General features: G+C 55.1%; 8 protein-coding genes and 1 non-coding gene across 9 annotated transcripts; 4 read left to right on the top strand and 5 right to left on the bottom strand.

Moving 5' to 3' along the window:
* Positions 1-68: 68 nt before the first annotated feature.
* Positions 69-6,311, bottom strand: UMAG_04381 (uncharacterized protein; the record flags this gene model as incomplete). Its single annotated transcript, XM_011392781.1, has 1 exon — positions 69-6,311. One exon carries the CDS (start codon positions 6,309-6,311, stop codon positions 69-71), a length of 6,243 nt encoding a protein of 2,080 aa, XP_011391083.1.
* Positions 6,312-8,093: 1,782 nt separating this feature from the next.
* Positions 8,094-10,460, bottom strand: UMAG_04380 (uncharacterized protein; the record flags this gene model as incomplete). The annotated part of the gene is made up of 1 exon (XM_011392780.1): positions 8,094-10,460. The coding sequence occupies one exon, from the start codon at positions 10,458-10,460 to the stop codon at positions 8,094-8,096; it is 2,367 nt and encodes a 788-aa protein (XP_011391082.1).
* A 783-nt stretch (positions 10,461-11,243) lies between these two features.
* UMAG_04379 (uncharacterized protein) lies at positions 11,244-12,455 on the bottom strand (the record flags this gene model as incomplete). Its single annotated transcript, XM_011392779.1, has 1 exon — positions 11,244-12,455. The coding sequence occupies one exon, from the start codon at positions 12,453-12,455 to the stop codon at positions 11,244-11,246; it is 1,212 nt and encodes a 403-aa protein (XP_011391081.1).
* An 899-nt stretch (positions 12,456-13,354) lies between these two features.
* On the top strand, positions 13,355-15,016 carry UMAG_04378 (uncharacterized protein; the record flags this gene model as incomplete). Its single annotated transcript, XM_011392778.1, has 1 exon — positions 13,355-15,016. The coding sequence occupies one exon, from the start codon at positions 13,355-13,357 to the stop codon at positions 15,014-15,016; it is 1,662 nt and encodes a 553-aa protein (XP_011391080.1).
* An 87-nt stretch (positions 15,017-15,103) lies between these two features.
* UMAG_11152 (uncharacterized protein) lies at positions 15,104-16,312 on the bottom strand (the record flags this gene model as incomplete). The annotated part of the gene is made up of 1 exon (XM_011392893.1): positions 15,104-16,312. One exon carries the CDS (start codon positions 16,310-16,312, stop codon positions 15,104-15,106), a length of 1,209 nt encoding a protein of 402 aa, XP_011391195.1.
* Positions 16,313-16,644: 332 nt separating this feature from the next.
* Positions 16,645-16,748, top strand: UMAG_16078. Its single transcript has 2 exons — positions 16,645-16,682; positions 16,709-16,748. It is a non-coding gene; the product is annotated as a tRNA-Leu (tRNA).
* A 517-nt stretch (positions 16,749-17,265) lies between these two features.
* UMAG_04376 (uncharacterized protein) lies at positions 17,266-20,337 on the top strand (the record flags this gene model as incomplete). The annotated part of the gene is made up of 1 exon (XM_011392777.1): positions 17,266-20,337. The coding sequence occupies one exon, from the start codon at positions 17,266-17,268 to the stop codon at positions 20,335-20,337; it is 3,072 nt and encodes a 1,023-aa protein (XP_011391079.1).
* A 450-nt stretch (positions 20,338-20,787) lies between these two features.
* Positions 20,788-22,644, top strand: UMAG_04375 (uncharacterized protein; the record flags this gene model as incomplete). The annotated part of the gene is made up of 1 exon (XM_011392776.1): positions 20,788-22,644. The coding sequence occupies one exon, from the start codon at positions 20,788-20,790 to the stop codon at positions 22,642-22,644; it is 1,857 nt and encodes a 618-aa protein (XP_011391078.1).
* A 203-nt stretch (positions 22,645-22,847) lies between these two features.
* Positions 22,848-24,566, bottom strand: UMAG_04374 (farnesyl-diphosphate farnesyltransferase; the record flags this gene model as incomplete). The annotated part of the gene is made up of 1 exon (XM_011392775.1): positions 22,848-24,566. The coding sequence occupies one exon, from the start codon at positions 24,564-24,566 to the stop codon at positions 22,848-22,850; it is 1,719 nt and encodes a 572-aa protein (XP_011391077.1).
* Positions 24,567-25,058: the final 492 nt, after the last annotated feature.

Raw genomic sequence — 25,058 nt, 5'->3', positions numbered from 1 at the left:
AATGTAAACAAGAATTTCCAGACCCGTCCGCACGACACGGTTAAACAAGAGTGCCTCGATGCGCATGCCTACGGCGCAGGCGCATGAGCCACGCTCGGACTCTTGTGTGGCGAACCAGCCGCAGCACCAGGAGATCCGCCACCTGCAGCCACTGCCGGTGGCGCACTGTTGCCATACACGCGCTTGTTGACGTTGGCGCGGTGCAACCGGTTGCGCAGGTGGATCTCAAAGTTGGTCAGACTCTCACCTGGGCCGGGCGTATACAGCTTACCAGGACAGTCCAGACATCGGACTCGCCACTCGGGCTGTGGTGGAGGCGGCACGCCAGCGGGACGCGGTCGTTGCTGGATCTCGAACCGGTCGTTCGGGTAGCGCGCTTTCAGTGCAGCGCTTGATTCGGTGAGCCAGTCCGGCGGCGTGGCGCCAGGGATGGCTGCCATGCGCGGCGAAGCATTGGAGAGCGTGGGCATAACGACAGCTGCACGACTTGTGGATGGTGAGCCTGTGACTTCTGTCATCGAGACGGGTACTGCGCTGTGGCTGTTGCTGTTGCTGGTGCCAGTGCCAGTGCCAGTGCTGCTGGTGCAAGAGGCGTTAGCGTCGGTCGATGCAGTCGCTGCTGCAACCGCATCGCCAGCCTCTTTGCTGGCATCGGCAGCTTCGCTAGCTCCAACTCCTGTGTCTGCCTCCGTCTTGATCGCAGCAGCTTCAGCAGCAGCAAATGAAGCCGTCACCTTGTCGCGTGCGCTCTCGGCGGCTGCGCGTCGCCCGATCTGCGAGCCTTCGTCATTCGCCAACGGCTGCGATGCCGACTTGCGCGAACGAGGCGCGGGCTCAGCGCTGCTCGATCTCGAAGAAGAGTCGCTATCGTCCGGACTGCCCACCATCTCAAACGGCAGATCCTCATCATCCGAGCGATCGTCGTCGTCGCCACCATTTCCACGACTTGCTCCACGCGATGACGCCGCTGGTCGTCCTCTGCGTCGCATCCCATTGTCATCCGTGCCCGTCGGATCGTCATTGCCTCCAGCGCCGCCGTCGGGCTTGGGCGTATCCGCAGCGCTTGTAGGCTCGGTCGAGTCCTCCTGCTCTCCTAACGCGTTGAGCAGCGCTGTATCGATGAGCGGATTCGAAATGCCCATCTTGCGGTTCAGCGCCTGCTGCTGCTTCATGTGCACCACCGGGTCGCGCGTGTACTCTAAAAAGATGACCTTGCGGTGACGGTGGTAGTATTTACCGCAAGGCCCACACAGCGACTTGTCGCCCAACGGTCCCTTTCGTCGACCTGGCGCGAGCGTTCCTGGAATACCGCAGTTGGAGCAGTGCCACATGCCGTCGTGGAAGTTGGGATGCTGTCGCTCTAGATCTTCGGGTCGCACATTGTTGCGCTGCGCATACGACAGCGAGACCAGCTTCGGTGCAGGCTTTTCCACCTGCGAGCCAGTCGCCTGGTTCTCGGGTGAACGCGCACGCTTCTTGGCCTCCTCTTCCATATAGTCGGGCGCAAACTTGGGTCCACCAGGATCCGATTTGCGACCCAGACCGCCTGGAAAGTCAAAGTGGATCGCGTGATGGTTGATCTTTGGCTTCTTGCGATCCGGCAGGCCAAGTCCATCGGGGCCTGGTGTGGGCGTGCTAATGTCGACCGCCTGCGAGGGCGCAATTGAGGCGTTGGCGGCTGCAGCTGCTGCACGCCGTGTTGACATGCCTCCGTACCGGTCGCTGAGACCATTGACACTCTGCAGAGCGTTGTCCGCACCCGTCTGTGCCGTCTGGATGCCGTACACCGCTGGCGTTCTTTGCGTCTTTTGAGGATCGCGGTCCGGCAGATTGATACCGCGGCGACCACGCGTCTGTCGACGTTTTCGACGTGCTTCGCGCTCGCGTTCACGATCCAGTCGCTCGATCTCGGCCTCGGTGAGCTGCAGCAGCCGAGGCGTAAAGTGATACGACTCGATCTCGCCTCTGGACAAGTTGGACTTGCTGACAGGTCCCAGGAAAGCGGCACGCAGCTCTTCGTCGGCAATCATTCGGCCATCAAACGTGTGACCGGTCATGGCAAGCGACTTGACGTGTACAGAGACCTGCTCGCGGATCGAATGGGCAATCGCCGTTTTGAACTCGCCCGAAAGGCCCAGATCAGCGGCAAAGGCCTCGGCAAACTTTTCAGCAGCTGCGGGATCCGACTCGCTCGCATCCCATTCGAACTGATCGATCAGATTCATGGCACCTACGGTGATATCGAGTTTGATCATCATGCGCAGTTCCTCGACCGGAGTCGTGTCGACGAGCTCGGGCGGTTCTGATCGCACCTCGTCCTCTTCGCTGCTGTTGTCCACCTCCATCACGGCATTGTCACCGTCACCTTTGGCGCGTGGTTCTGAAGCCGCGCCAAAAGGAAGACGATCAACTTTGCGTCGCCACTTGGACCACCAGCGAAGGTCCTGGTCGTCGAGCGATCCCTTGCCCTCCTTGGTGTCGATGTTTAAATCAAACGTAGGCTTGGCTTTGAATGCGCTGGTGCTCTGGTGATCCAGGATCTGTGCGGTGATTTGCTCTTTGATCTGCGGCACAAACACGGACGCAGGCAGTCCGATGTCCTCGCAAATCGACTGGGCAAATGCCTCGACATTGATGTGCGAGTCTTGAGCGTTCCACGTGAAAGTGTCGCGCAACTTCCAGTGCTCGTGGTCAATCTCGAGGCGAATGGGGACCAAATCTTCACCCTGCTGCGAGACCATTTCCATGAGCGAGCGCTTCAGAGGAATGTGAGGACGAGCACCGCGCTGACCCTGTTCGAGCTCAGCTCGCTTCTGGTTCGGGAAGAGCACGCCGAAAGGTCTGAACACATCGCGCGACAGACCCGACGTATCCTCCTCCTCGGGACGCTCCCACCACGCCAGAGGTTTGGGCTTGGTGATGCTGCCATCTGACGCCTTTCTTCGTGGCGGCCTTACGCTGTCGATACGGTGCCTGAGCGACGTTTCCATCTCTTGCTGCTGCTGTCGGAAGAGCTTTTCGTACTCGAGATCGCGCCTCATGATGCTGGCCAGCTCCGCCTCTTGTTCCGCCGTGAGTGGCGTCCACACTTGATCGCCATCCTCCTTGTCGACTTGGCTTGAACCTGCACCGCCCTCGTCTTCGGCTGCACGCTGAGGACGCATCGCGTCGTCGAGCTTGGTGACACGCGTATTGAAGTGAGTAATAGACGTACCGATCGCCGACTCTTTCGGCGCTGGTCCACCAAGCAGCATGGGCATGTTGGCCAAGTTGGAAGGCACGGTTTGGATGAAAGCGGGAGTGTTGGCGGCCAGTGTTGTGGGCTTGCCAGTCGCCGTCGTAGCGTCTACGGCTGCATCGGAGAGCGCGGGTGTGTCACCATCGCCAGGTGTACACACAGCACCTGGCGTACCGGTCGGAGCAGGCTGAGAGCCCTTGCGAGCTTTGCGTGTGGGTGTTGCGCTGCTAAAGCTGCCCATCAGCTGCGATTGAGCCGATGGTTGACCAGCGGCAGCGCTTGCTACGGCCAACATCATGGGATCCGGTGTCGTGGTAGCAACGCCGTCCATGCTGGAAGCAGCCGTGCCAGCCAACGATGGCCGGGGGTGCTCCGGAGTAGCAACGAGCGACGGATCCTGCGCCATAGATGGGTGTCGTGCTTGCTGCTTGAGCATGGGCGGTGTCGCATCTGGACCCATCTGAGGCGCACCAGCTGGTCCAAAGCCCGGAGGCAGCTGGCCACCCTGCACACCTGGAGGAACCATGCCCTGGGGCATGGCGCCCATACCCGGTGCCATAGCTGGAGGCATGTGGCCAGGAGCGGGCGGCGGTGCCATCAGACCTTGAGGGCCTGCTGTTGGCTGATGGTGCTGTTGTTGCTGTGGCTGTTGCTGGAAAGGAGGCGGCGCCAGCCCTCCACGCGAGTCTGGACGGCTGGATGTACTGAGGGCGAGACTTGGCTGGCGTGGACGGGACTTGTTGGCCATACCAGGGCTCGAGACGGCGCCTGCTGGGCCCATAGGTGAAGGCGCATGTATGGCCGAGGGAGAAGCGTGCTGACCTGCTGGCGTGGTAGATCGCTGGCCGTGGGGATGGCCAAGCTGCGGTGCGACGAGAGGAGCCTGCGGTTGGTGCATAGACTGTGGGTGCATGTGCTGCTGCTGTTGCTGCATGGCGAGCATGATTTGCTGTTGTTGTTGCTGCTGCGGCGTCAATGGAGGAGCTCCAAAGCCGAGTGGCTGCTGTGATGGTGCAAGTGGTTGCTGTGGTTGCTGGCTCGCCATACCGGAGAAGGAAGGCTGCCGCTGAGGCTGAGGCTGTTGCTGGTGCTGGTGCTGATGCTGATGATGTTGCTGTGCCATGGCGCCTGTTTGTCCTGATTGAGAGCCTTGCTGAGGGATGAGGTTGAGTCCGCGCGCCTCATTAATGGTGAGCACCATACCACCGTTGGGCATCATGGACGGATGTGAGCCGCCTGGCAAGCTGGAAGCCTTGAGGAACAAGTAGCCCATCTGCATAAGTGTATGAACGGGTGTTAAACCAGAGCCTTCCTGCGCCTTTGCAAGAGTCAGCGCTCGGGACAAGACGGCTTGCTGCTGTTGCGGATTGAGACTCGGCATCCAATTAGGCGGGACCACCTGCTGCTGTTGCGGTATCGGCGGTGGCTGCTGCTGCTGCTGCTGCTGCTGCTGCTGATGTTGCTGATGCTGTTGTTGCTGTGACATGGCTTGGACGGCGGGAGGCAATGAATGTACCTGTGATGGCGTTCCTTGACCGCCCAAGGAGACGCTGGGAGAGCGGGTATGGCTGCGTGAGCGTTCGAAAGCGCTGCCTGGGAGTGAGGGACCCGGCATACCAGTCACGGATGAAGCGCTGGGAGAGGGGTGCATGCTGGTGGTACCAGGAGCATTGGCGTGTTGCATGACTGGTGTCTGGTTTTGGTTTTGCTGCGATTTGGCGGTGGACTTTTTTTCGGCTTTCTTGCGTGGCGGCTTGGGCTTGGTGGTGGCTGTAGGGGTGGAAGGAACGGTACCGTTGCTGGAATTGTTCTGAGGCGTTCCGGGCTGCTGATGTGTTGCGACGGGCGAAGATTGACCGGGCTGATTCAGGTTCTGGTTGTTGGCCTGCAGATACGAGGGAAGACTGTTTGGCGGCTGCTGTTGTTGAAGCGCCAAGTTGGGTCGGACTGGCGAGGAGCCAGGAACGGGAGCAGCGCCACCAAACATAGCTAGCTGCTGTTGTGGGTTGGATGCACCCGCCATCAAGGCAGCTGGATCGAGCATGCCAGCCATGTTGCCATTTTGAGCCTGCTGAAACATGTTGGGGACTTGAGTTGGCTGATTTGAGCCGCCGGACAGGTTTTGGGACTGCTGAAGCTGTTGCATCATGAGTTGGTTGAAAGCACCCGGGGGGAAAGCACCAGGATTGAGCTGACCAAACGTCTGCATTGCTTGCATAGCCTGCATGGGGTTCTGCTGGAAAAAGGCCATAGTCTGCGGATTGAGACCAAAGGCAGCGGGATTGAATTGGCTGGCACCAAACTGCTGCTGTTGAGATTGTTGTTGTTGTTGCTGTTGCTGTTGTGGATGCCCCATACCACCCATCTGACCAAAGATGTTGTTGTTGCTGTTGTTGTTGTTGTTGTTGTTGTTGTTGTTGTTGTTGTTGTTGTTGTTGAACATGGCACCTCCGTTGTTCTGCAGCTGTGTGAGCAGATTCTGTTGCATCTGTTGCTGCGGTTGTTGTTGTTGTTGCTGTTGCTGTTGCTGTTGCTGTTGTGGCCACCGCGACACTTGGCCTGGCTGTTGCTGCTGCGGTGTGCCTTGGCGTTGCTGGTGCTGCTGCTGCTGCTGCTGTTGTTGTTGTTGTTGTTGTTGTTGTTGTTGTTGTTGTTGCAAAAGCATCTGCGGATTGAAGGAGGCCGTGGGATTATTGACGCCAGCTGCAGCAGCGCGCTGGAGAGCTTGCATGTTGATACCACCAGACGCCTGATTGTTCTGATCCAGGCCCATCATGGCAGAATTCAACATGGCCGGGTTAAAGCGCGGCTGTTGAGGAGTGTTTGGTTGCGAAGCCTGCTGCTGTTGTTGTTGTTGTTGTTGTTGTTGTTGCTGCTGTTGTTGTAACAGCGCAGCAGCTAGCTGTGGATTGTTCTGGAGGGTGGTGAGGTCGAGGCCGCCAAACATGGCGGGGTTGATGCTGGTCATGTTGTTGGCGTCCATGGTGCCGGTAGCGCCACCAGTAGGGTTAGGCTGGGGTTGTTGCTGGCCAAACATGCCAGCGAAATTGTTGCCAAACATGTTGGGATCCATGACGCGCCGAGGAGGGTGGTTGCCGGATCAGCGCGCGTCGGCTGATCAAGGACGAAGCGGTGGTGGTGCTGTCTTGGAGGGGTGCAAGCGCTCAAAGTTGCAAAAGAGTGATACGTCTTGGGTGGCTCGAGGGGCGTAGCAGCTAGACAATGCGCGACGGGGATAGCTCGAATCCGCGTCGACTAAGGCTGAGGTGGCTCGAATGTAGACGAATCCGGTGAGAAGCGTGGCGTACAATGGCAAGACACGAGGTTGAGCCTACGTGTAGATCATGGGCGAATCCGAGGGTGGAAAAGAGTCACTGTGACGGATGGATGGGCTTAGCAACAAGGTCAAAACCGCGCGGCGCAATACAACAACGCGTTGACAGCGAGTATAAAGATGCTGGCGTTGGACAAGAGAGGCAAAGGGGATGGTCTACGAGCTCAAGCTGCCACGCCGAGGATGAGTCATGTGCGTTGGAAAGCTCGAATGGTGGTCGAATGGTGGTCGAATGGTGATCGAATGGTGGTCGAATGCTAGACCAGAACGCGAGCCGCAGGAGAGGATGACCGACCCCGAACTGGTGAAGAAAAAGAAAAGCAGCGACGAAAGAAGGACGAGGATCGGATCGTGGATGAAATGCAAGGATGTGGGGAAAGGAGGAGAAGGATGATGATGGAGCCAATCAGTATAGGCTTTGAATTGCTCCAATCCGAGCAGAGCCAAGCAGAGTGACAAAGAGTGAAGCAGAGTTACAAAGAGACACGGCGCATCCACGACCGACACTCGTAATTCTGTGATTCACGATTTACGATATTCACGATTCACGATTCACGATTCACGATTCACGATTCACAATTTGATTCGTGATTCATCCCCATCAGCGCCATCCGCCGTTGGCCAAGCGTGACTCGTGACTCGTGACTGTGAATCGTGAATTAATCGTGATTTAACTTACTTTGCCACTCTCACTCTGCGACTCGTGACTGAGCCACCAGCGCGAGCTTCCCGATCTCAACTTGGGCCTAAGAAGGGTTAATGAGTGTTTGATTTTTCAACTCACAACTGAGCTTTGCTTCTGATATTCAGAACAGATTCTTCACGATTCCGATTACAGAGAGACAGATTTCGCTATCGCGAGTCACAGCCGATCCGATCGGACCTCCAAAATTGTGATTTTGACACGCAACCGAGTCACAAATCGTGACTAAGCTTGATTGCAATTCTGAACAAGTCAGTATTCAACTCCTTTTACCATTCACGATTCACGATTCGTGATTCACGATTCACTATGCACAGACTTTTTGGATAGTGTTAATCGTAAACGTTTGTGCCAGCACGGCACTCACAAAAACTCACCACCAACGTGCAATCAAATCAACCCACGATCAACCACGGAATCACGAATGTGTTCTCAGTGTGTCCGGCTGAGAGAGTTTTCACTGGGGTTTCGATTGCAAACTCTCACGGAAGTCAAGGGTCTATACACAGCCAAGCCTAAAGCATGTGCACGCGTGTGTGCATGTGTGAGGGTCTGAGGACAAAGGGTCTGATGACATACAGTAGGGGCGGAACAACGAATCGTGAGGTTCGAGTTGCTTTTGACAGAGAGCGACGCGCCACCATGCATTTTTGCATCGTCTATCGTGAGTGCATTCCCAACCCTCACGAGTCCTTCTCCGAGTCCTTCTCAATCGTGTCGAGGTCATGTGCACACTGCACCAAAGATGCACGTCTTCTGCACACACTTGACTCTGAATATGATTTGAGAATTCCATCTCTGCCTGCTGTGCTTGCTGCTTACCATCGGCTCGCACCGGCTGCACCGCCGCTACCGCGATAAATGTGGTCTATGAGGTCCTTGACTTTTGCTCCTGCGCCGACGCCGGTAGGTGCATCCGATGTGGATCGTCCATCGCCATGTCCGTACTGCAACGTCGTCGCGCCTGCGTCGTCATCTACACGCTGTATTGATGCTGTGCTGGCGTGCGCCGCCGGGTCCCAATCCGGATGGTTCGCTCTGAACCCCAATATGCTTTGCTCCATCTTTGCTTGGCTCATGCCGTTTCTCGGCGCTCTCGTCCTTCCACTACCGCCACTTTGTTGTTGTTGTTGTTGCTGCTGCTGCTGCTGCCTGTGAATCCCTTTTGCCGCCGCTCCCCCCATTGTGCTCGCTGTGGGCTGTCGCGCAAAGTCAAAGACGGCAAACGAACAGACATGCCCTAGCCCATCCACATGGACCGTATACTTGCGCAGGAAATCGATCAGATCCGGTGCGCACGCTGGCAACGACAGCCAAAGCACAAACGGTGTCGTCACTACGCTTAGCAGCTCCTGCAGAAAAATGTAAATCTTGAGTGTATACAGCTGTCCAAATGCTTGGTGAACTTGCGCCGAATGGAAGCGTCCCTTCCAGTCTTGCGGCAGGTAGTGTGTCTGCTCGATCACCTCGCGCAGCATCGCCTCGGGCTCAAACACCACATGCTCGTCTGGAATCATGCCCCGCGCGACTGCCAGAATCGCACCAAACACGCCAATGTAGAACAGCACATTGCGCTGTGGCGTAATGTTGAAGTGCACAAACACATCCGGATCCATCACGGATGCCAGCAGGAGCACCGCGGTAAATGAGCCTGCCACAAATGCCACAAAGCGCGCAACGATCGCCGTCTTCTCCTTCGGAAACTGGTCCATGTACTTGGATGCAGCCACATACGACGTGCGACATCGCCTTCGAAAGAGGTGCGGCAGCTCGTTGAATTCGCGAAACTTCCATCGTGCGTATTGCGTATACTGCCGCGATCCAAGGTTCGAAGGGTCCTTGTGGTACTCTTCAAAGTAGCGAAAGAACGAGTACAGAAGCAGGTACAGCACGATAAACGGTGCAAAGATCGCGTTTACCACAGCCATAAACAGAAATCGACGTCGAAGTCCCTCGATCAGGTCGGCACGGTAGCGTTCCGAGAGAAAGGCATGTCGCACCTGTCCGTTCGAATCGAACAGAAAGCCGAGCAAGCAAAAGTGGAGGTTCCATTCCAGACTGCGTGTCAACGATGGGCTCCTGCTGCGCAAGCCGGGCACAGAGAGGTCGAGAATGTTTTCGTTGAACAGAGCGATCAGGTAGTTCTCCTGACGCATGATGCGGTTTGCTACGTCGTGTGCATCCAACGGCTGCGGATGAGACCGACGCAGCGATGAAGATGTACGTTGGCCCAGCTCCATCTCGTCGGCCGAGCTGAGCGACGTGGTGGGATGCTGGTCTCGCAGAGCCGACAGCCGATTCACCACCTCGTGCCATGGGATGGACTGGACATCCGCATCCGGAATGCCCAGCAGCTGTTCGTAGAAGCGATGCATGGCTCTGAGTCTCGACAATCCGAGCACGAATTGCACCGCTTGCCAGCCAAATGCGGCTAGAAGCAGTACAACAACCAGTGTAGCAAAGGGAGAAAAGCCGGCGACGCAGTGGCCTACGATGACATCGCTCAGCTGACCGTCGTGGCGAATGCTAGAATAGTCGATGCATCCAAACAGAAACGTCGAGAAACAAATCACAAAGGCGACGGTGAGCAGGTTGAGCGAACGCGAAAGCGCAATGCAGATGGCGCCGCGACCAACATAGTAGGCGTACACCTCTTGCAGAAACGCATCCAGATTGTCGACGTTGGCCCACATCCACAGCGCCTTTTGCTTCGCGCTCAGACCACCGACAGCAGAGGCACGCGAGCGAGGATCGGAAGGGTTGGTTCGACGTTTGCGGGACCGGTTCGAGGCGTACGATAGCGACGCAGAAGGGTTTCGAGCATCGCCAGCTATCAATCCGAGCTCTTCGTCCGAGAGCAGATCCTCGGGGTCCTGCTCGTCAGCATCGTCACCATGATCATCGTAGCTACTATTGCGTAGACCAATCGCCGAATGGTGAGGGTGGATGCTTTTAGCTGTATATGAACCTTGCAAATTCGCGAGCGAGGCTACACTAGGCTGTATGCCTTCGTGGAACGATTCTTGGCCGATGTCATCGTGACGATGCCGACCGAATTGGTTATATACGCTGGTTGAGGGATGTACGATGCGGGATTGCGCAAAGATCGAAGCTTTGAGGGTGTTGGAGGGCGCAGGCAGCGGATCAGAGCGGTCGGGATCGGCAAAGGGAGAATCACGATCCATCTTGCTTCATCTTGCATCGGCTCAAGATGATGCGGGTGGTGGTCGTTGTGCTGATCGAAAGCGTCCAAGGAGGCTGCTGCTGATAACAGCGCACAAACGCTGCACTGACCCCAGCATGCAGCCAACACCGGTTACGTTTATTCGTGATTGCTCCACATGGATCTTGTTCGTCAGATCGGCTCCCGATTTCATCCAATCACGTGATGCAATTTTCCCATTTTCTTTTTTTCTGTTTTTTTTTTCCATCTTTTAAGCAATTCGAACGAGTATAAAGATTCGGTGGGAACGTCGAATCACTCTTTTCTTCTCTTCCTTGTGCAGCAAACTTGTGACCGCCTAGTGTTGCTCCCTCGGCCTGAAGCATTCTGGTGCTTCTCTTGCTCTTCCATGGCCACGAGGTGAGCGTCAATGGCGGTCTAGATCCACTCGCGACTCCAGGGGGCTCTTTTGTTTTGTTTGCTCGAGCCCTCGCACCGTTTTTTCTTGTCGCTTGCAGCGTCTCTCGCAGGGGGCGATGCGAGCACAAGGCTGGTCCGCGATCCAACATCTCAGCACCCATGCTTCTTTGCTCTCTTGCAAGCGCAATGGAGTGGGTCGGTGGTTGGCACACTCGTTTCTTTCTTTGTTTTTCTTTCCTATCTGCCTAGGTTCAGGTCGTCGTTGTCCTATATACAATCCAAATCCATTTCCACCATCGCAACGGCCACGCTGGAAGATTGATCCAGCCTGTGGTAGGTGCATTTGTTCCAGCGATACAGAGGTCAAGTCGAGCGTGTGGCTAGCTCATGTGTATGTCTCGCTCAGACGCTTGGCAAGGTAGTGTTTGGTCAGGATGCGCTCGTACTTGGGACGCTCGTTCAAGTTGGGCAACGCCTCGATCAGCTGTTTCTCGTTGGGGTTGCAGAAAAAGGCGATCGAGTACCGCGTAGGTGTGTACTCTGCCTTGGCGTCTAGCGCCTGAGGCGCCTTGACGCGGTGCAGTGTCGAGCGCAGCTGATCATTCGACCAACGCGCCAACAGATCACCCACGTTGACCACGATCGTGCCCGGAATCGGATCAGCTGCATGGTACATGCCCGTATTCGGGTTTTTGGCCTCAAGCCCACCTACGCTATCCTGGAACAAGAGTGTGATGGAGCCATAGTCGCTGTGCTCGCCTGCCCGGGCCGAACCTTGCACCTTGAGCTTGTCGATTTTGACGCTCGGATAGTGAAGCAGGCGCAACGTGTGCCATTCCTGATCGCACTTGTCATCAAAGAAGTGAGCCTCAAGTCCCAATCCGATGGCGATTGACGACATGACCTTGATGTGAAGCTCGTGTGCGGCTGTCTGAAAGGCGAGCATTGTATCTTTGAACTCGGGTGCGTCGCTTTCTTGCGGCCATTCGTTCTTCCAAACAGGATCGTCATCGTTGCCGATCTCGAGCGACTCCTTGTAGTCCGGCGTCTGTTGTCGCAGCGCCGCAATCTCTTCAGCTGAGGTTGCCTGGGTCACACGCTCTCGTCCTTGAGCAACATAGCCACGATTCGCACGTGGATCTTTCCATGCTAGTTGCTCCTTTTTTACGATTGGCAGCTTGAAGAACTCGGCTGATTTGAGAAACGTGTTTTCGATCTGCTCGGTAGAGATGCCGTGGTTGCAAAGATAGGCGAATCCGGACGACTTGAATGCCTGAGTGAGCTCGTGCGACGTCCTGGCTCGATCCGCATCGGTGGCGTCTGCTCGTACGAACGCGCCAAAGTCAATCACCGGGATCACAAACTCGCGCGAGGTGCTCTGTCTAGCCAGCCAACGCTTGCCTGACGTCGTAGGACCAGCGGATGCGCTTCGGAGGTTCACCTGTAGTCTAGGTCTGCGTGTGGGTCCAAGTAAAGCTGCATGGGTCTGAATCGCTCGCCAACGCAGCGTTGATGAGGCCGCGGTTGCTTCGAGTGCCGACAAGACCGTTGCATGGCGAGAGAGCAAACGTCCTGCTAGAGTGAGGCCAGAGACCATCGTGACTATTCAACAGAAAGATCGTGGATATGTAGAATCACGAATCTTTGCCAACTTTGACGAGCGTCGAACGAGCGAGATGGTAGTCTGGAGTTGTCCAAGGTCTTTGATCAGATCGGGAATGCTCACGCGACGCTTGCACCCCTCCGCACCGACTCTGGACTCCGACTGACAAACACCTTGGTGCTACAAGCATGTACGATGAATGCACTCTACTCATTGCGCCCAGCCAAGCGAGCGTTTGGCACATTGCTGATACACGATTCGCACGCCCAACAAGCACCCAACGCTGCAAGCTTGGATGCTCGCAAAGAACGACCGCAATCACAACTACGCTCCGGCTCCAAAGCGTTCGCGGCTGTGTGGCACAAACAGCCGTGAGTTGTGAGTCGTGAGTCGTCAATCGTCAATCGTCAATCGTCAATCCCGGACACGAACACGAATCACGAATGGAAGGACAGCAATAGATAACAAAGATAACAAGTAAAGATAAGATATTCGTGATTCCGAACATCCGAAAGTGAAACAAGGAACACGGAACACGGAAGCGCACGGTGCAAGCGTCTGACTTGTTTCTTCTCTCCTTTCGACCACCATCGTGCACCGCGATGGACGCCGGCTTACACAGAGCGTGCGAGTGATCCAAGTAGCGACAGCGAGCGCAAGATCACGTAACTCCCGACAAGACAGAACAGAAACGTCGCTTGGATCTGCGGTGCGAGTGCTAAAACAGCACCGTCATCATGCTCGAAATGCGATTGAATCAGTTGCGAAGAACGTTGCCGAGTCGCTGCGCTCGAAGCACTACTACTTTGCCTTCGTTACAACTGCCATTGCCATTGCCACTCTCAATCACCGCTTCAAAAGTATCGAGCTTCTCTTCGTCATCAACTTGTAGCATGCATGACGCAGGTCCATGGATCAGCGGTAGCTTTCATCAGGCCACTTCGTCCTCTTGCGCATCACGCCTCGCAATTATGGACCCTGCTCGAACTTTGCCCATCGGCTCCATAGCCATTCCGACCACCTCGCAGGTGAAACAGGCTCTCGACGATGCACATTCTGCCTTTGCACACGGTCACGGACATTGGTCTTCGCCCGAAGCGATCCACTTTCGTGCCGAATGTCTCTATCGGCTAGCTCAGATTCTACGACAGCGGGCGCCTGAGCTCGCTCTGCTCGAAAGCCAACAGACAGGTCGCTGTATTCGAGAGTTCCGCGCACAGCTAGCTAGGCTCTACGAATGGTTTGACTATTACTCATCGCTCATCCGTGTCGGAGAGAGTAGCACTTTACCCTTACGCGGTCAATTGCTAGGTTACAAAGCACGACGTCCGCTTGGCGTCGTTCTGCAGATCACGCCTTTCAATCATCCACTCTTGATTGCGGTCAAGAAGCTTGCTGCAGCGCTCGCCGCGGGTAACAGCGTCATTGTCAAGCCCAGCGAGGTGGCTCCTCTCACCGTGCTCGAGTTGGGTCCTATGATCCAACAAGCCGGTATTCCAGATGGAATTGTCCAAATCCTCCCTGGCGCCGCCGAGACAGCCAAATTGCTTGTAGAATCGCCATATATTCGCAAAATTGATTTCACCGGCGGAACAAGGATAGGCACGCTCTTGTCAAAGCAAGCGGGCGAGAGGCTGATTCCTATCACCACTGAACTCGGAGGCAAAGCGCCACTGATCGTCATGGACGACTGTCCGCTCGACTTGGCCGTCAACGGCGCATCGTTTGCTGCTTTTGTAGCGAGCGGCCAGACGTGCGTCTCGGCAACAAGAATCCTGGTGCACGAAAAGATCTTTGACGAGTTTGTCATTCGCTTCGCTGATAGGGCCGACAGCATTGCTCGTCGTATGGGTGATCCTCAGAACCCAGACACGTTGCTCGGCTCGCTCATCAGCGCTGCACATGTGCAAAAGGTCCAAGCTAGCGTTCAAAGCGCTGCTCGCTCCGGATGGAAGACGATCGCCGGTGGACGAAAGCCCAGTGGTTCGGCATTCGACGGCCACGCTCTATCGTCTGGCGCGTTTTACCCACCCACCATCCTGGTCGCCTCGGCGGTAAGGTGCGGCTCGAGCACTCTGTCCACCGACCAAGAAGTAGCGCTGCGCAGCAGCACCGTCTGGCAGGAAGAAATCTTTGGTCCAGTCGTCTGTGTTGTACCGTTTCGAGATGATGCACATGCTGTCCAACTTGCCAATGATTGCCGCTTCGGTCTGGGCGCAAGCGTCTGGACGACTGATCATGCACGTTTCCACCGCATCGTACCGCAGATCAAAGCGGGCATTATATGGCTCAACACGCATCATCGGAATGACGCCTCGAGTCCGTGGGGCGCAATAGCTCCTACGGGTCATGTCTCCGGAAACGCATCCAGTCTCGGCGCCAACCCTTCCGGCCTAGGCAGAGAAAACGGCGTCGAAGCGCTCAACGCCTACAGCACCGTGCAAAGCATCACGATCAATTATGCTGATCACCAAACGATGCGCGAATCAGAAGACTGGTTCGCATCTGCTGACAAGCTGGGATGTTCAGCTCATTCGCATGTCAGGTACGGCTGAACTGCCTAAATACTTGCAGGCCATGCTGTGGATCTGAGAAAGTAGCTGTTTGCAAATGACCATGTGTACATGCGAGAGAACATCTGCTTATAAGTCAAACAACTTGATGGCGTTTTCACCAAACACGCTCGACTTGGCCTGGCGAGTCCAGCTCGGAACATGGTCAATCGCGTCCAAGTTTTCCGTTACCGACCTCCACGTCTCGGTCTGGTCATCCGTGATCACGGTACCGTCCTGCTTTGTGGGAGGGAAGAAGGGATGATCAGTACCAAACATGATCCTGTCCACGCCTTTTTCCAGCTGATTCACGACTGGAGCGTTTGTGCTTGTGCCACTCTTGTATCTCTCGGAACGACCAATGATATTGGCGACAGCTTCGAGTTCTTCGGGACCGTAAGCTACAGCATCGTAGTAGAGTTTGCCGAGGTAGTAACGCGGGTCGTGTAAGAGACGGTTGCAGACGCGGGGATCATGAGCTACGCAACTTGCCAAGCGCGACGAGAGGATAGGCAGTGCTCCCCCCGAGTGTGCGACAAGCAGACGCAGATCGGGATGACGGTCCAAAACTCCAGCCAAGATGAGTCGCGTGGTGGCGGCGGCTGTTTCGAACGGAAATCCAAGAGCGAGCGGCAGCACGTGGCCGTTGTCTTGCGAGCCCCATAGACCCGACGGTTGAGAAGCATCGGCACCGACGCCGTAATGGGGGTGGAGGAACAGCACAAGACGTAACTCGGCAGCTTTCTGCCACACTGGCTCAAGCACAGGATCGTCCAACCCTTTTCCCAGACCGCGCGACCCCAGAATAGCACCACACAGACTCGGCGACTGTGCAATCGTTTCTAAACTCTGGACAACTTGCTTCGGATGAACACCCTCTGCCAGCGGCATGATACCGAACGCCTTGATCCTCCTTTTCGCCTCCACCTCACTGCTCGTCTCGGAAGAGGAAAAGAGTTGGCTAGCCTCATGACAGTACTGCTCCAGATCGGCATTGCACTCCTCGGCTGAAAGTACGGCTTGAGAAGCATCCAGAAAGTCCAACCACGGATTCGCCAGCGAGACGATGCTGACATCGATCGAGTGACGGTTCATGAAGGACACCTTGTTGCCCACATCCCAGTACTGAGCACCGACAGTGCGTCCACCGGAGACCTCCTGCGGAAGAATAGCGAGTTTTTCGGATCCATCGGTTGAGTTGGTGTGGATGCGTGGATTCACCGTCCGCGACCGCAGCAGCGACACAAGCCGTTTGGTGTAGATGTGCGTGTGGCAGTCGACAAGGATCCTCTTGCTCATGTTGGCCTGAGATTAGGGTGGACTTTGTGAGGCAAGAGGTACAAGTTGGTGGACTGCTCTTCAACACTTGGTCACAGAGGATCGCAGCTCGTTCGCAGCTCGTTGGACCGTGCGACCGAGGAAAGCATGTTTCCTCTGCTAGTGGGAAGCACAAAACACGAAGCACAAAGGCCTCGTGTCAATCGTGAATGTAAAGAAGTTACACATTCAGACGATTGCTCAAAGTTATGCTTCCGAGCAGCCGAAAGTGTGACGATAACGTTGGCGTGGCAACTCAAGATATCAGCTCTGAGTAAATGTATATGCAATATTCAACGTCAAGTTTAAAAAAAGGCAAGATGGCCGAGTGGTCTAAGGCGTAGCATTAAGGAAGATATTCTGAACCTTCAGAAAAACCTGCTATCTTCGGGCGTGGGTTCGAATCCCACTCTTGTCACCATCCTTTTTATTCGTGTTTTCAGTTAACGAACTAACTAGCTGTAATGCTACCTGGGGCTACGAAGCTCAGATTCACCCGGTTGTGCTCTGACAAGCCGATACTCGCTGAAAGGTTTGTGTTTCGCATCACAGACTTTGTGCTTCGAGATCGAAAGTGGTGCAAGCATAGATGCTCTTCTACACCTTCACACCAGTTGCGTCTATTTTGCCCATGAGGCAGTCGTCGTGAGTCGTGAGTGCTGAGTGCTGAATGCTGTTTTGTACACCAACTCTCTGTGTCGTGTGCTCCGGAAGACGTTGTCAATTTACATTATTCGTGATTCGTGATTCGTGCCTGGTGACTGCCGTCAGCCAAAGCGAAGAAGGGAATCACAATTCATCACGAAATAAGCACTGCGCTCGGGCCCACTTCGAGAAGAAACGCGTACAGTCGTGAGTTACAATCACGAATACTGCCTCGTACCTTGTCGACCACCACTGCTGTTCCGCATACGACAGCTGTGTCGCAACTCAGAATGCCTTCTAACAAACGCAGAGGGAACACGCCCAAGAAGGCTGCGACTCCAACTGCTGCTCCAGCTGTTGCTTCGTCGCGCACGCCTTCCAACGGCGTCACCCTTGCCGACGCTACCTCGACCAATGGCGCGCCCATGACCTCAGACCAGGCCGCCGTTGCTGCACAGTACCGTCAGTATGCTCAAGCCAAGCGTGCTCGTCAGGTTGATCCCAAGAACTACACGCGCACGCCCAAATCAGGTCTCCTCGTCCTGTTTGTGCTCGGTCTGCTTTCCTTGCTCGGTTCCATCACGCTCTACTTCCACTACAAGCTTCCTTCGCCTCGTGGTCCAACCGCAGTCATTGCATCTGGAGTCACCCCAGCCGATGCAGCCGCCTACCATCCACCCATTGCCGGCTCCGAAGCTGCCAACACGTCAGGCGAGTCACCAAAGTTTTACCACTTGTTCTCTGAGGCCAACGCTGTCAGTGTGATGCACCACCTCTCGGTCGACATCGGCTATCGTATCGTCGGCACCAAAGAACACCTGGACGCCGAAAACTGGCTCGAGAATGTGCTGCGTCGCTATGAGGGCCACCACAACACAGGTACTGCTGATTCACCCGGACAAACCCAAGTCGAGGTGTACAAGCAGATCGGCGACGGCGCCCACCGTTTCGACTTCATGTCCAACGTCGTCTGGAAGCGGTACTACTCCATGTCTAACCTCGTCGTACGTATCTCGGACGGTACAGACGAGAGCAAGGCCAACAGTCTGCTTCTCAACGCCCATCTCGACAGCACCTGTCCCAGCCCGGGTGGAGCCGACGACGGTATCGGTGTCGCCATCCTCATGGAGGCGCTTCGTGTGCTCACGCTACCCAACACCGGACGTAGGCTTTACAACTCGGTCGTTCTCCTCTTCAACGACGGCGAAGAGTCGCTCCAAGACGCCAGTCACCTCTACATCACCCAGCACAACCAGACCAACGCTGGCGTCAAAGCCGTCGTCAACCTCGAAGCTTGCGGTACCTCGGGTCCCGAACTCCTCTTCCAGGCTACCAGCGCCGAAATGATTGAGGCCTACTCGCATGTACCTCATCCCTTTGGAACTGTGCTCGCCAACGACGTCTTCTCCACCGGTCTCATCCTATCCGATACCGACTTTCGTCAGTTTGTCGAGTACGGCAACAATCTCAGCGGTCTCGACATGGCCCTGGTCGGTAACTCGTACTTCTACCACACACGCAAGGACATTCCCCAGTACCTTGAGCCTGGTGCAACTCAGCATTTCGGTGAAAACACGCTGGCTATCATCGAACATCTCTGCCTCAAAAACAGCAGTCATACCCTGCTTCGCAATATCGAGCCGCACCAGACACGCCACACGCTGCCCATTTACTTTTCGATCGCCAATCGCTTCTTCGTTCTCATCTCGAACAAGGCATTCAAGAGCATCGTCATGGGTTTATCTGCCTTTGTCAACTTCCAGCTCTCCTCAGTCGTCCGCTCCGAGTCAGCCATCAGCGCACTCAACTTGACCATCCTCAGCGCTCTTTCCGCAATTGTGTCCATCATCGGTGGCGTGCTCGGTGCCAATGTTGTGGCCGTCATCATGACCAGGGCTTTTGGCAAGGGCATGTCGTGGTACTCGCATGAATTCTTTGCTATCCTCCTCTATGCGCCCCCTGCGGTTGCTGGTGTGTTGATCGTGCAGCTTCTCACCGCCAAGCTGTGCAAGCCGTACCAGCGACCGTACTTGGAGCGTTCCAGTCTGTCGGGTCTCGGCATCTTTTTCAACCTCGGCCTGCTCGGTATGAATGCGTTTGGTATCGGAAGCGCTTATCTCATGGCGCTGTCCTCGTTGACGTTCACGCTCGCTACCACGCTTAACGACTTTGTACTGATCGGTGTAGGTCAGATCGAGGATAAGCTGATTGCGCCAGACAAGCGCGTCTCGGCGTACATCTACCCGCTGATGACCATTATCCCGGGTATCGTCGGTGCCGAGGGCATGGCGAGCTTCCTCGACCTTTTTGTGCCTCTCACGGGTAGAATGGGCGAGATATCACCTGCCGATCACATCATCGCCAGCATCGTTGCTGTTCTTTCATTCCTCAGCCTGCCCTTCGCTATTCCTCTCGCTCATCGATACACGTCTGAGAACCTGCAACGCACCATCCTAGGTTTGCTCGCCGTCACCGCCGCCGTCATGGCCGTATTTGCCAGTCCTGGATGGAAACCTTTCGACGAAGCGCACCCGAAACGACTCTTTGTTCACCAGGTGGAGAACATCACCTCGAACCAGTGGTTTATGAACGTCGGTGCTGCCGATCCGGCGCCCGGCTTCAAAGCACTCTCTGACGAGCTTCAGTCACAATTTGGCATCTCGTCCGAGAGCCAGGCGAGCTTGATGGAGATGAACGACTACAATCCAGACTTTGACATCCTCTACCCCGTCTCGGCCTTCCTCACGCCGTACAAGTTCCAGTTGCCCGGCCCACCCGCTTCCTTCAGCACAAAGTACGCCGATCCTGCACCAGAAACGTACCACTTCACTGTAAAAGCGGTCAACGAGGTAATCGATCTCGAGGCGCGCACGCGCAGCTTGACGTTAGAGATGAACCATCCTGGGGTTATCTGGTCGGTTGTCGCGTTTGATGCTGAGATTCTCAGCTGGAATCTTCCGAGCGCTCCACCCGCCGGATACCAGCGTCACCACCTCAAGAGCGTCGCTCGTCACGGCATCTATTCGTGGTCCATTGACCTAGTGCTTCGTCTTGAACCAGATCAACTGGCTGCTGCCAAACCAAGAACTAGCTCGCGAATTATTGACAAGTTGAAGAAATCCGCACCTAGTTCAGGTAGACTCGTCAAGCTAGACTCGACCGAGCCGAGGGACGCTTCGAAATTGTGGATCGACGCCTCTGGTCTCGTGGCCGACGAAATGTTCCCTCAGCACAAGTCAAATACCGCCGCTGATAGACCAGCAATGAACACGTTCATACAGATGGACAGATACATGCAAGACAACCATCCAGAGATCGACGTCATGATGCTAACCGTCGTCGCGGGTGTTTTCGAGGCGTGATTCGATTTCAACGCCTCTCTCCGTGCATGATGTCTCCTTGCGCTCACATGCTTGTACATACAACATCCTAGCGATTACAACACGAACGCACCAACCGTGAACGTCGTTCCTTTTCAATCACAAGTCGGTAAAAATTCACGAATCTGGCAGCTCAATCACGAATCACGCTGAAGATCCGGAAACAAGAAGAAAAAAATGAAACAAAAAAAGCAAAGAAAAAAAACTCAAAAAAAACTCTGAGAAATCCGCTCCACACTCACACTGATGACTGACGACTGACGACTGGTGACTGGTGACTGGTGACTGGTGACTTTGACACGCAATCACGAATCACGAATCACGAATCACGAATGATGAATGATGAATGTTTTTGCTTTTCATCAGCATCAACGCATCAACTTGAAACTACCACCTGATTTTGAATATCACGACCGAGCTGTAGCAAGCAAAATGGCACACAAAGATCCATCGGACTACATCTCGGCCTCTGAATCGGACTCCTCGATTGACGACAACGATTACGACGACTGGCGCTCGGACGACAGCAATCCGGCTGCACCGACGCTTGCACTTTTTGCTGATGCTGCGACAGGTCAACGAGCATCGTTTGCTTCTCCGATCGAGGCGCTGGAAGATGCCAAGAAGCACGGATGCGATTTGGTGGACATTGTCAGGAGGCTGCGGCTGGATACGTTACAGGTGATCCGTTTGATCAATCGTGTCAGGCGGAACGCGTTGACGGTGGAGCAGGTGAATGGTGTGAGTGCGCAAGAAGAGTGGTTGCAAGACGACAACGAGTTGAAACCGGTGCAAGGGTTTGAGGACGATGGGCTTTTGCAGTTGGACTTTGATGTTTTGACCGAGGAGGAGGCTTCGAAATCGCAAGCTGATTGCGCGCCTCTGCCGCTTTCCGAGGACAAGCTGCGAATCAAGCAACTGGAAGAGCAACTGGCAACAGCTAAAGCAGCATTCGACGAACTACGCACCATGCATGCTTCCAGCCTCGGACTCTCGTCGACTGATCTCACCGAATCGTCGTCTGCACCACTCTCTTGCGCTCAACGCTCTCAGCTCGCCTCGGCCTCGATCTCGTCGGCAGCAGCGCGCACACGTCGTGGCGCCAACGACGCCGACGATGATGTGCTCTACTTTGACTCGTATTCGACCAACTCGATCCACCAGACCATGATCTCCGATTCCGCACGCACGCTCTCCTATGCACAGTTCTTGCTCGATCCGCAAAACGCCCACCTGATCCGCGGCAAGATCGTCATGGACGTCGGCTGTGGTACAGGAATCCTGTCGCTCTTCGCCGCACGTGCCGGTGCCAAGCAGGTGATCGCCATTGATGCGTCGGCCATCGTCGAGCGTGCACAGCAGAACGTCGAAGCCAATGGGTTTGGACATATCGTCAAAGTTCACCGTGGCAAACTGGAAGACCTTTCTTCGGAACTCAAGCCGTACGAGGGTAAAGTGGACGTGCTCGTCTCCGAGTGGATGGGATACTTTCTTCTGTACGAGAACATGTTACCTTCGGTGCTTGTGGCGCGCGATCGATACCTGAATCGTGAAACCGGGATTCTAGCGCCTAACCGCATGACGATGCATGTTGCTGCGTTTTCAAGTCGCAAGTTGATCGACGAAAAGATCAAGTTTTGGGACAACGTGCATGGATTTGACATGTCGTCCATGACCACTGGTCTGTTGGACGAGGCGTTTGTGGATGTGCTCGAGGCCAACGAGGTAGTCTCGGATTCCAGCGTGTTTGCCGACCTGGATCTGTACGCTTTGCCACCACAGCAACCCGAGCCCGAGGCCGAATTCGAACTTACCATCCAGCACGATTCCGACCAAGTGCATGGCTTCATCTCGTGGTTCGACACGTTCTTCTTCCCCATGGCTCGAGTTCCTGCCGACGCCACGCGAGAATGCGCATCCTTCTCGCTCCAAGTCAACGACGTTCACGGTCTCGACCTCACCAAAAATCAATTCGTCCCCGATCCAAATCCTGATCACGTACCCACTGGCAAGTTGGTCAGCTTCTCCACGTCGCCGTACAGCAAAGAAACGCACTGGCAACAAACGCTGTTCGTCCTCAAACACCCAATCATCGGCGTCACCAAGGGCGACAAGATCAAAGGCCGAATCGTCGTCCGACAGGACACCAAACATTCGCGTCAGCTCGAGGCTGAACTGCATTATCTGCACGTACCCCTACAGAGGCAGCAAGAGTCTCACCAGACGTCCGCAGCCAAGCCCAAGAAGAAAGTCGAGACTCAGCTCGTACAGGTATACATGGTTCGTTAAACACGAATGCAATCCAGATTTGCGCTTCTTGTCGATGCACGTCTTGTGTCTGAGTAGTTCACGCTCGAATCATGTGCGCGCACAGACAGCCGCGAGTACAAACATGCGTGATCAAGAGACAAGAATATGATACGATTCGATAGGACTCAGACACGATTGATGCGCACGTAAGCTGGCATTTGTTTGCGCACACCAGGGTGCTCTCACAGCTCCAACTTGGGCGGCGACGTCAAACCGTGCTTCCAAACATGTTCGAAGCTCAACCTGGTGGTTCTGAGCACCTCCTTGACGGTCGACCACCCTTGGGTCTTGACGAGATAGTACGCATGTTTGACATACACGCTCAGCGGATCCGGGGTATCCATGGTCCACCACCACACAATCTCCCACGTGATCAATGCCACGATGCCCATAAACGTCACCATGCCTACCAAGATGATGAGGAAGAACTTGACCATTTGATCGCGATCTCTCTTGTCTTGCGCTGCTCTTTCGTCCTCGGTCATAAGATCACGTGGATCCAGAGCCGAGTTTTGCGCCGCTTCGAGCACCGATTTGGCATCCAGAGTCGAAGCATCACTGCCATTGAGCTTGGCTTGTTTGAGGATGAGTGCTTGGGTCCGACGTGATTCGGACCAGCTTCGCAGCGCATTGGCTCGGATATCGGTAGGTTTGCCTTCGCTCGCAGCAGCGATAAACGACGGATAGTAAGTCTCACACCACTGTTCGATGCGTGCCAATTCGACGGACCATCGTGTAAAGTTGGGATCAGCGGGAGATAAGCGCGCATGCATCTTGCGGGAGTAGTGCAAAAACGTGTAGGCAACATCGCGTGGATTGACCGCTCGTAGAATCAAGCCGACCGCGACGCCTTTGCGGATCTTGACATTCTTCTTGAACACGTCCGGGTTGTTAAACATGAGTTCAAGCGTGGCAATCGCCATGACTTGCGGAATGGCGCAAAAGTTGAATACCGACTGCTCCTTGAGAAGAGCGAGGTAGTCCAATGCATGTGTGGCGTGTGACATGGCATCGAGCAACATCGACGATAGCACGTACATGCTACGTTGACCCAGCTCGTTGTCGGCTGGTCGGAAATGTCCTGGTTTGATCTCGATGATTCCCTTGGCGACATCGGGTTGTGATTCGAACTTGGCGAAATCATCACCCCAACATTGTTGAGGCCAGAAATAACGTCCCTCCTCGCAATCCTCGGCGTAGTCTCTGATGATGTTGGTCTTTTGCAAGAAGAGACCCATGTGATTTGACAGCTCCAATTGGTGTCCCAACCAAGGTCTCTCCAACTTGCTCTCGCTAAAGAGCCTCGACAGACCTTCTCCCACGAGGCCGGCGACAAAGTGGCAGTACAAATCAAAGTGCTTCCACATGGCCACCTTCAAGGGGCCTTTAGCACTCAACTCGATGTAACTCGCCATACCGGCGCCCATCTTTGCGGTGATGTCCGAAATCACGGTCTTGTATCCGACGTCGAGCAGCTGGTACTCTGCGATGACTTTGTCGAATTCGACGAGCAATTGACGGTCTTTCTCGTTGGGCCCGCTCTCGGTAAAGTTCCAACCAGGTTGTTCAAGATACTTGTAAAAGTTGACTAGCAGGGGAATCTTGCGTTGCGCAGGGATCGTCATATCGTCTTCGACCGTGTCGAGGGCACGCAGAACGAGGTAGAAGAGACAGATGACGCGCGATAGCTCGCCCTTGAGTTCTTTGATCACCGCGGCAAACGAGCGAGAGGTGAGATCGAGGAAGCCCCAGCAGTCTCGCATGCGTTGGCGATCCCAACCGGATGCTTGCGGGTTGGCTTTGATATCGTTGAGAGGGTCACGCCACACTTTGTATCCGATCATGGCACGAAGTTCAGACGGGTGGGTGAACCCCAAGAGGATGTACGAGAGGAGACCCATGATGACAGAATGTGGCCGAGGTGCAGCTGTCCCTGTAGAGGAGATGCGGCCACACGTAGATGTCGGTCAAGATCGAGGAGCAGGGTGGTGTTGGCAGGGCAGAGAATTGCGAGCGGAAGAGAGGTATATGTGTGTGTGTGTGTGTTCTGCCCGTTCGTGTTTCTTCCAGTTCTAAAGTCAACTTTGTTACCAGCAGCAGCAGCAGCAGCAGCGCACAAAGGCAGAGCAAGCGTTGGGGTTGGTTGGTTTTGAATTTGGTCGGTGCGTCGCGCGATTCACTCTGTGATTGATTATTCACCATTCAGTGACTGAATCAGGCCAAAATCACACACACGTAACGTGCAAAACTCGCGCCACAAACCTCACTCGTATCGGGGAGCACGATTTACCCGATTCGTCATCCTCACTTTGTCCGCATTCGCTGAGGCTCGACTGCATTCACGATTCACAACTCTGCAACTCTGATGAGAGAATCATGAATGTATGTATGAC

This window comes from Mycosarcoma maydis, chromosome 14 (genome assembly GCF_000328475.2).
Source record: "Mycosarcoma maydis chromosome 14, whole genome shotgun sequence".
NCBI lineage: Eukaryota > Fungi > Basidiomycota > Ustilaginomycetes > Ustilaginales > Mycosarcoma > Mycosarcoma maydis.
Note: the sequence above shows the minus strand (reverse complement) of the source record. Positions and strands in the feature narration are given on the sequence as shown.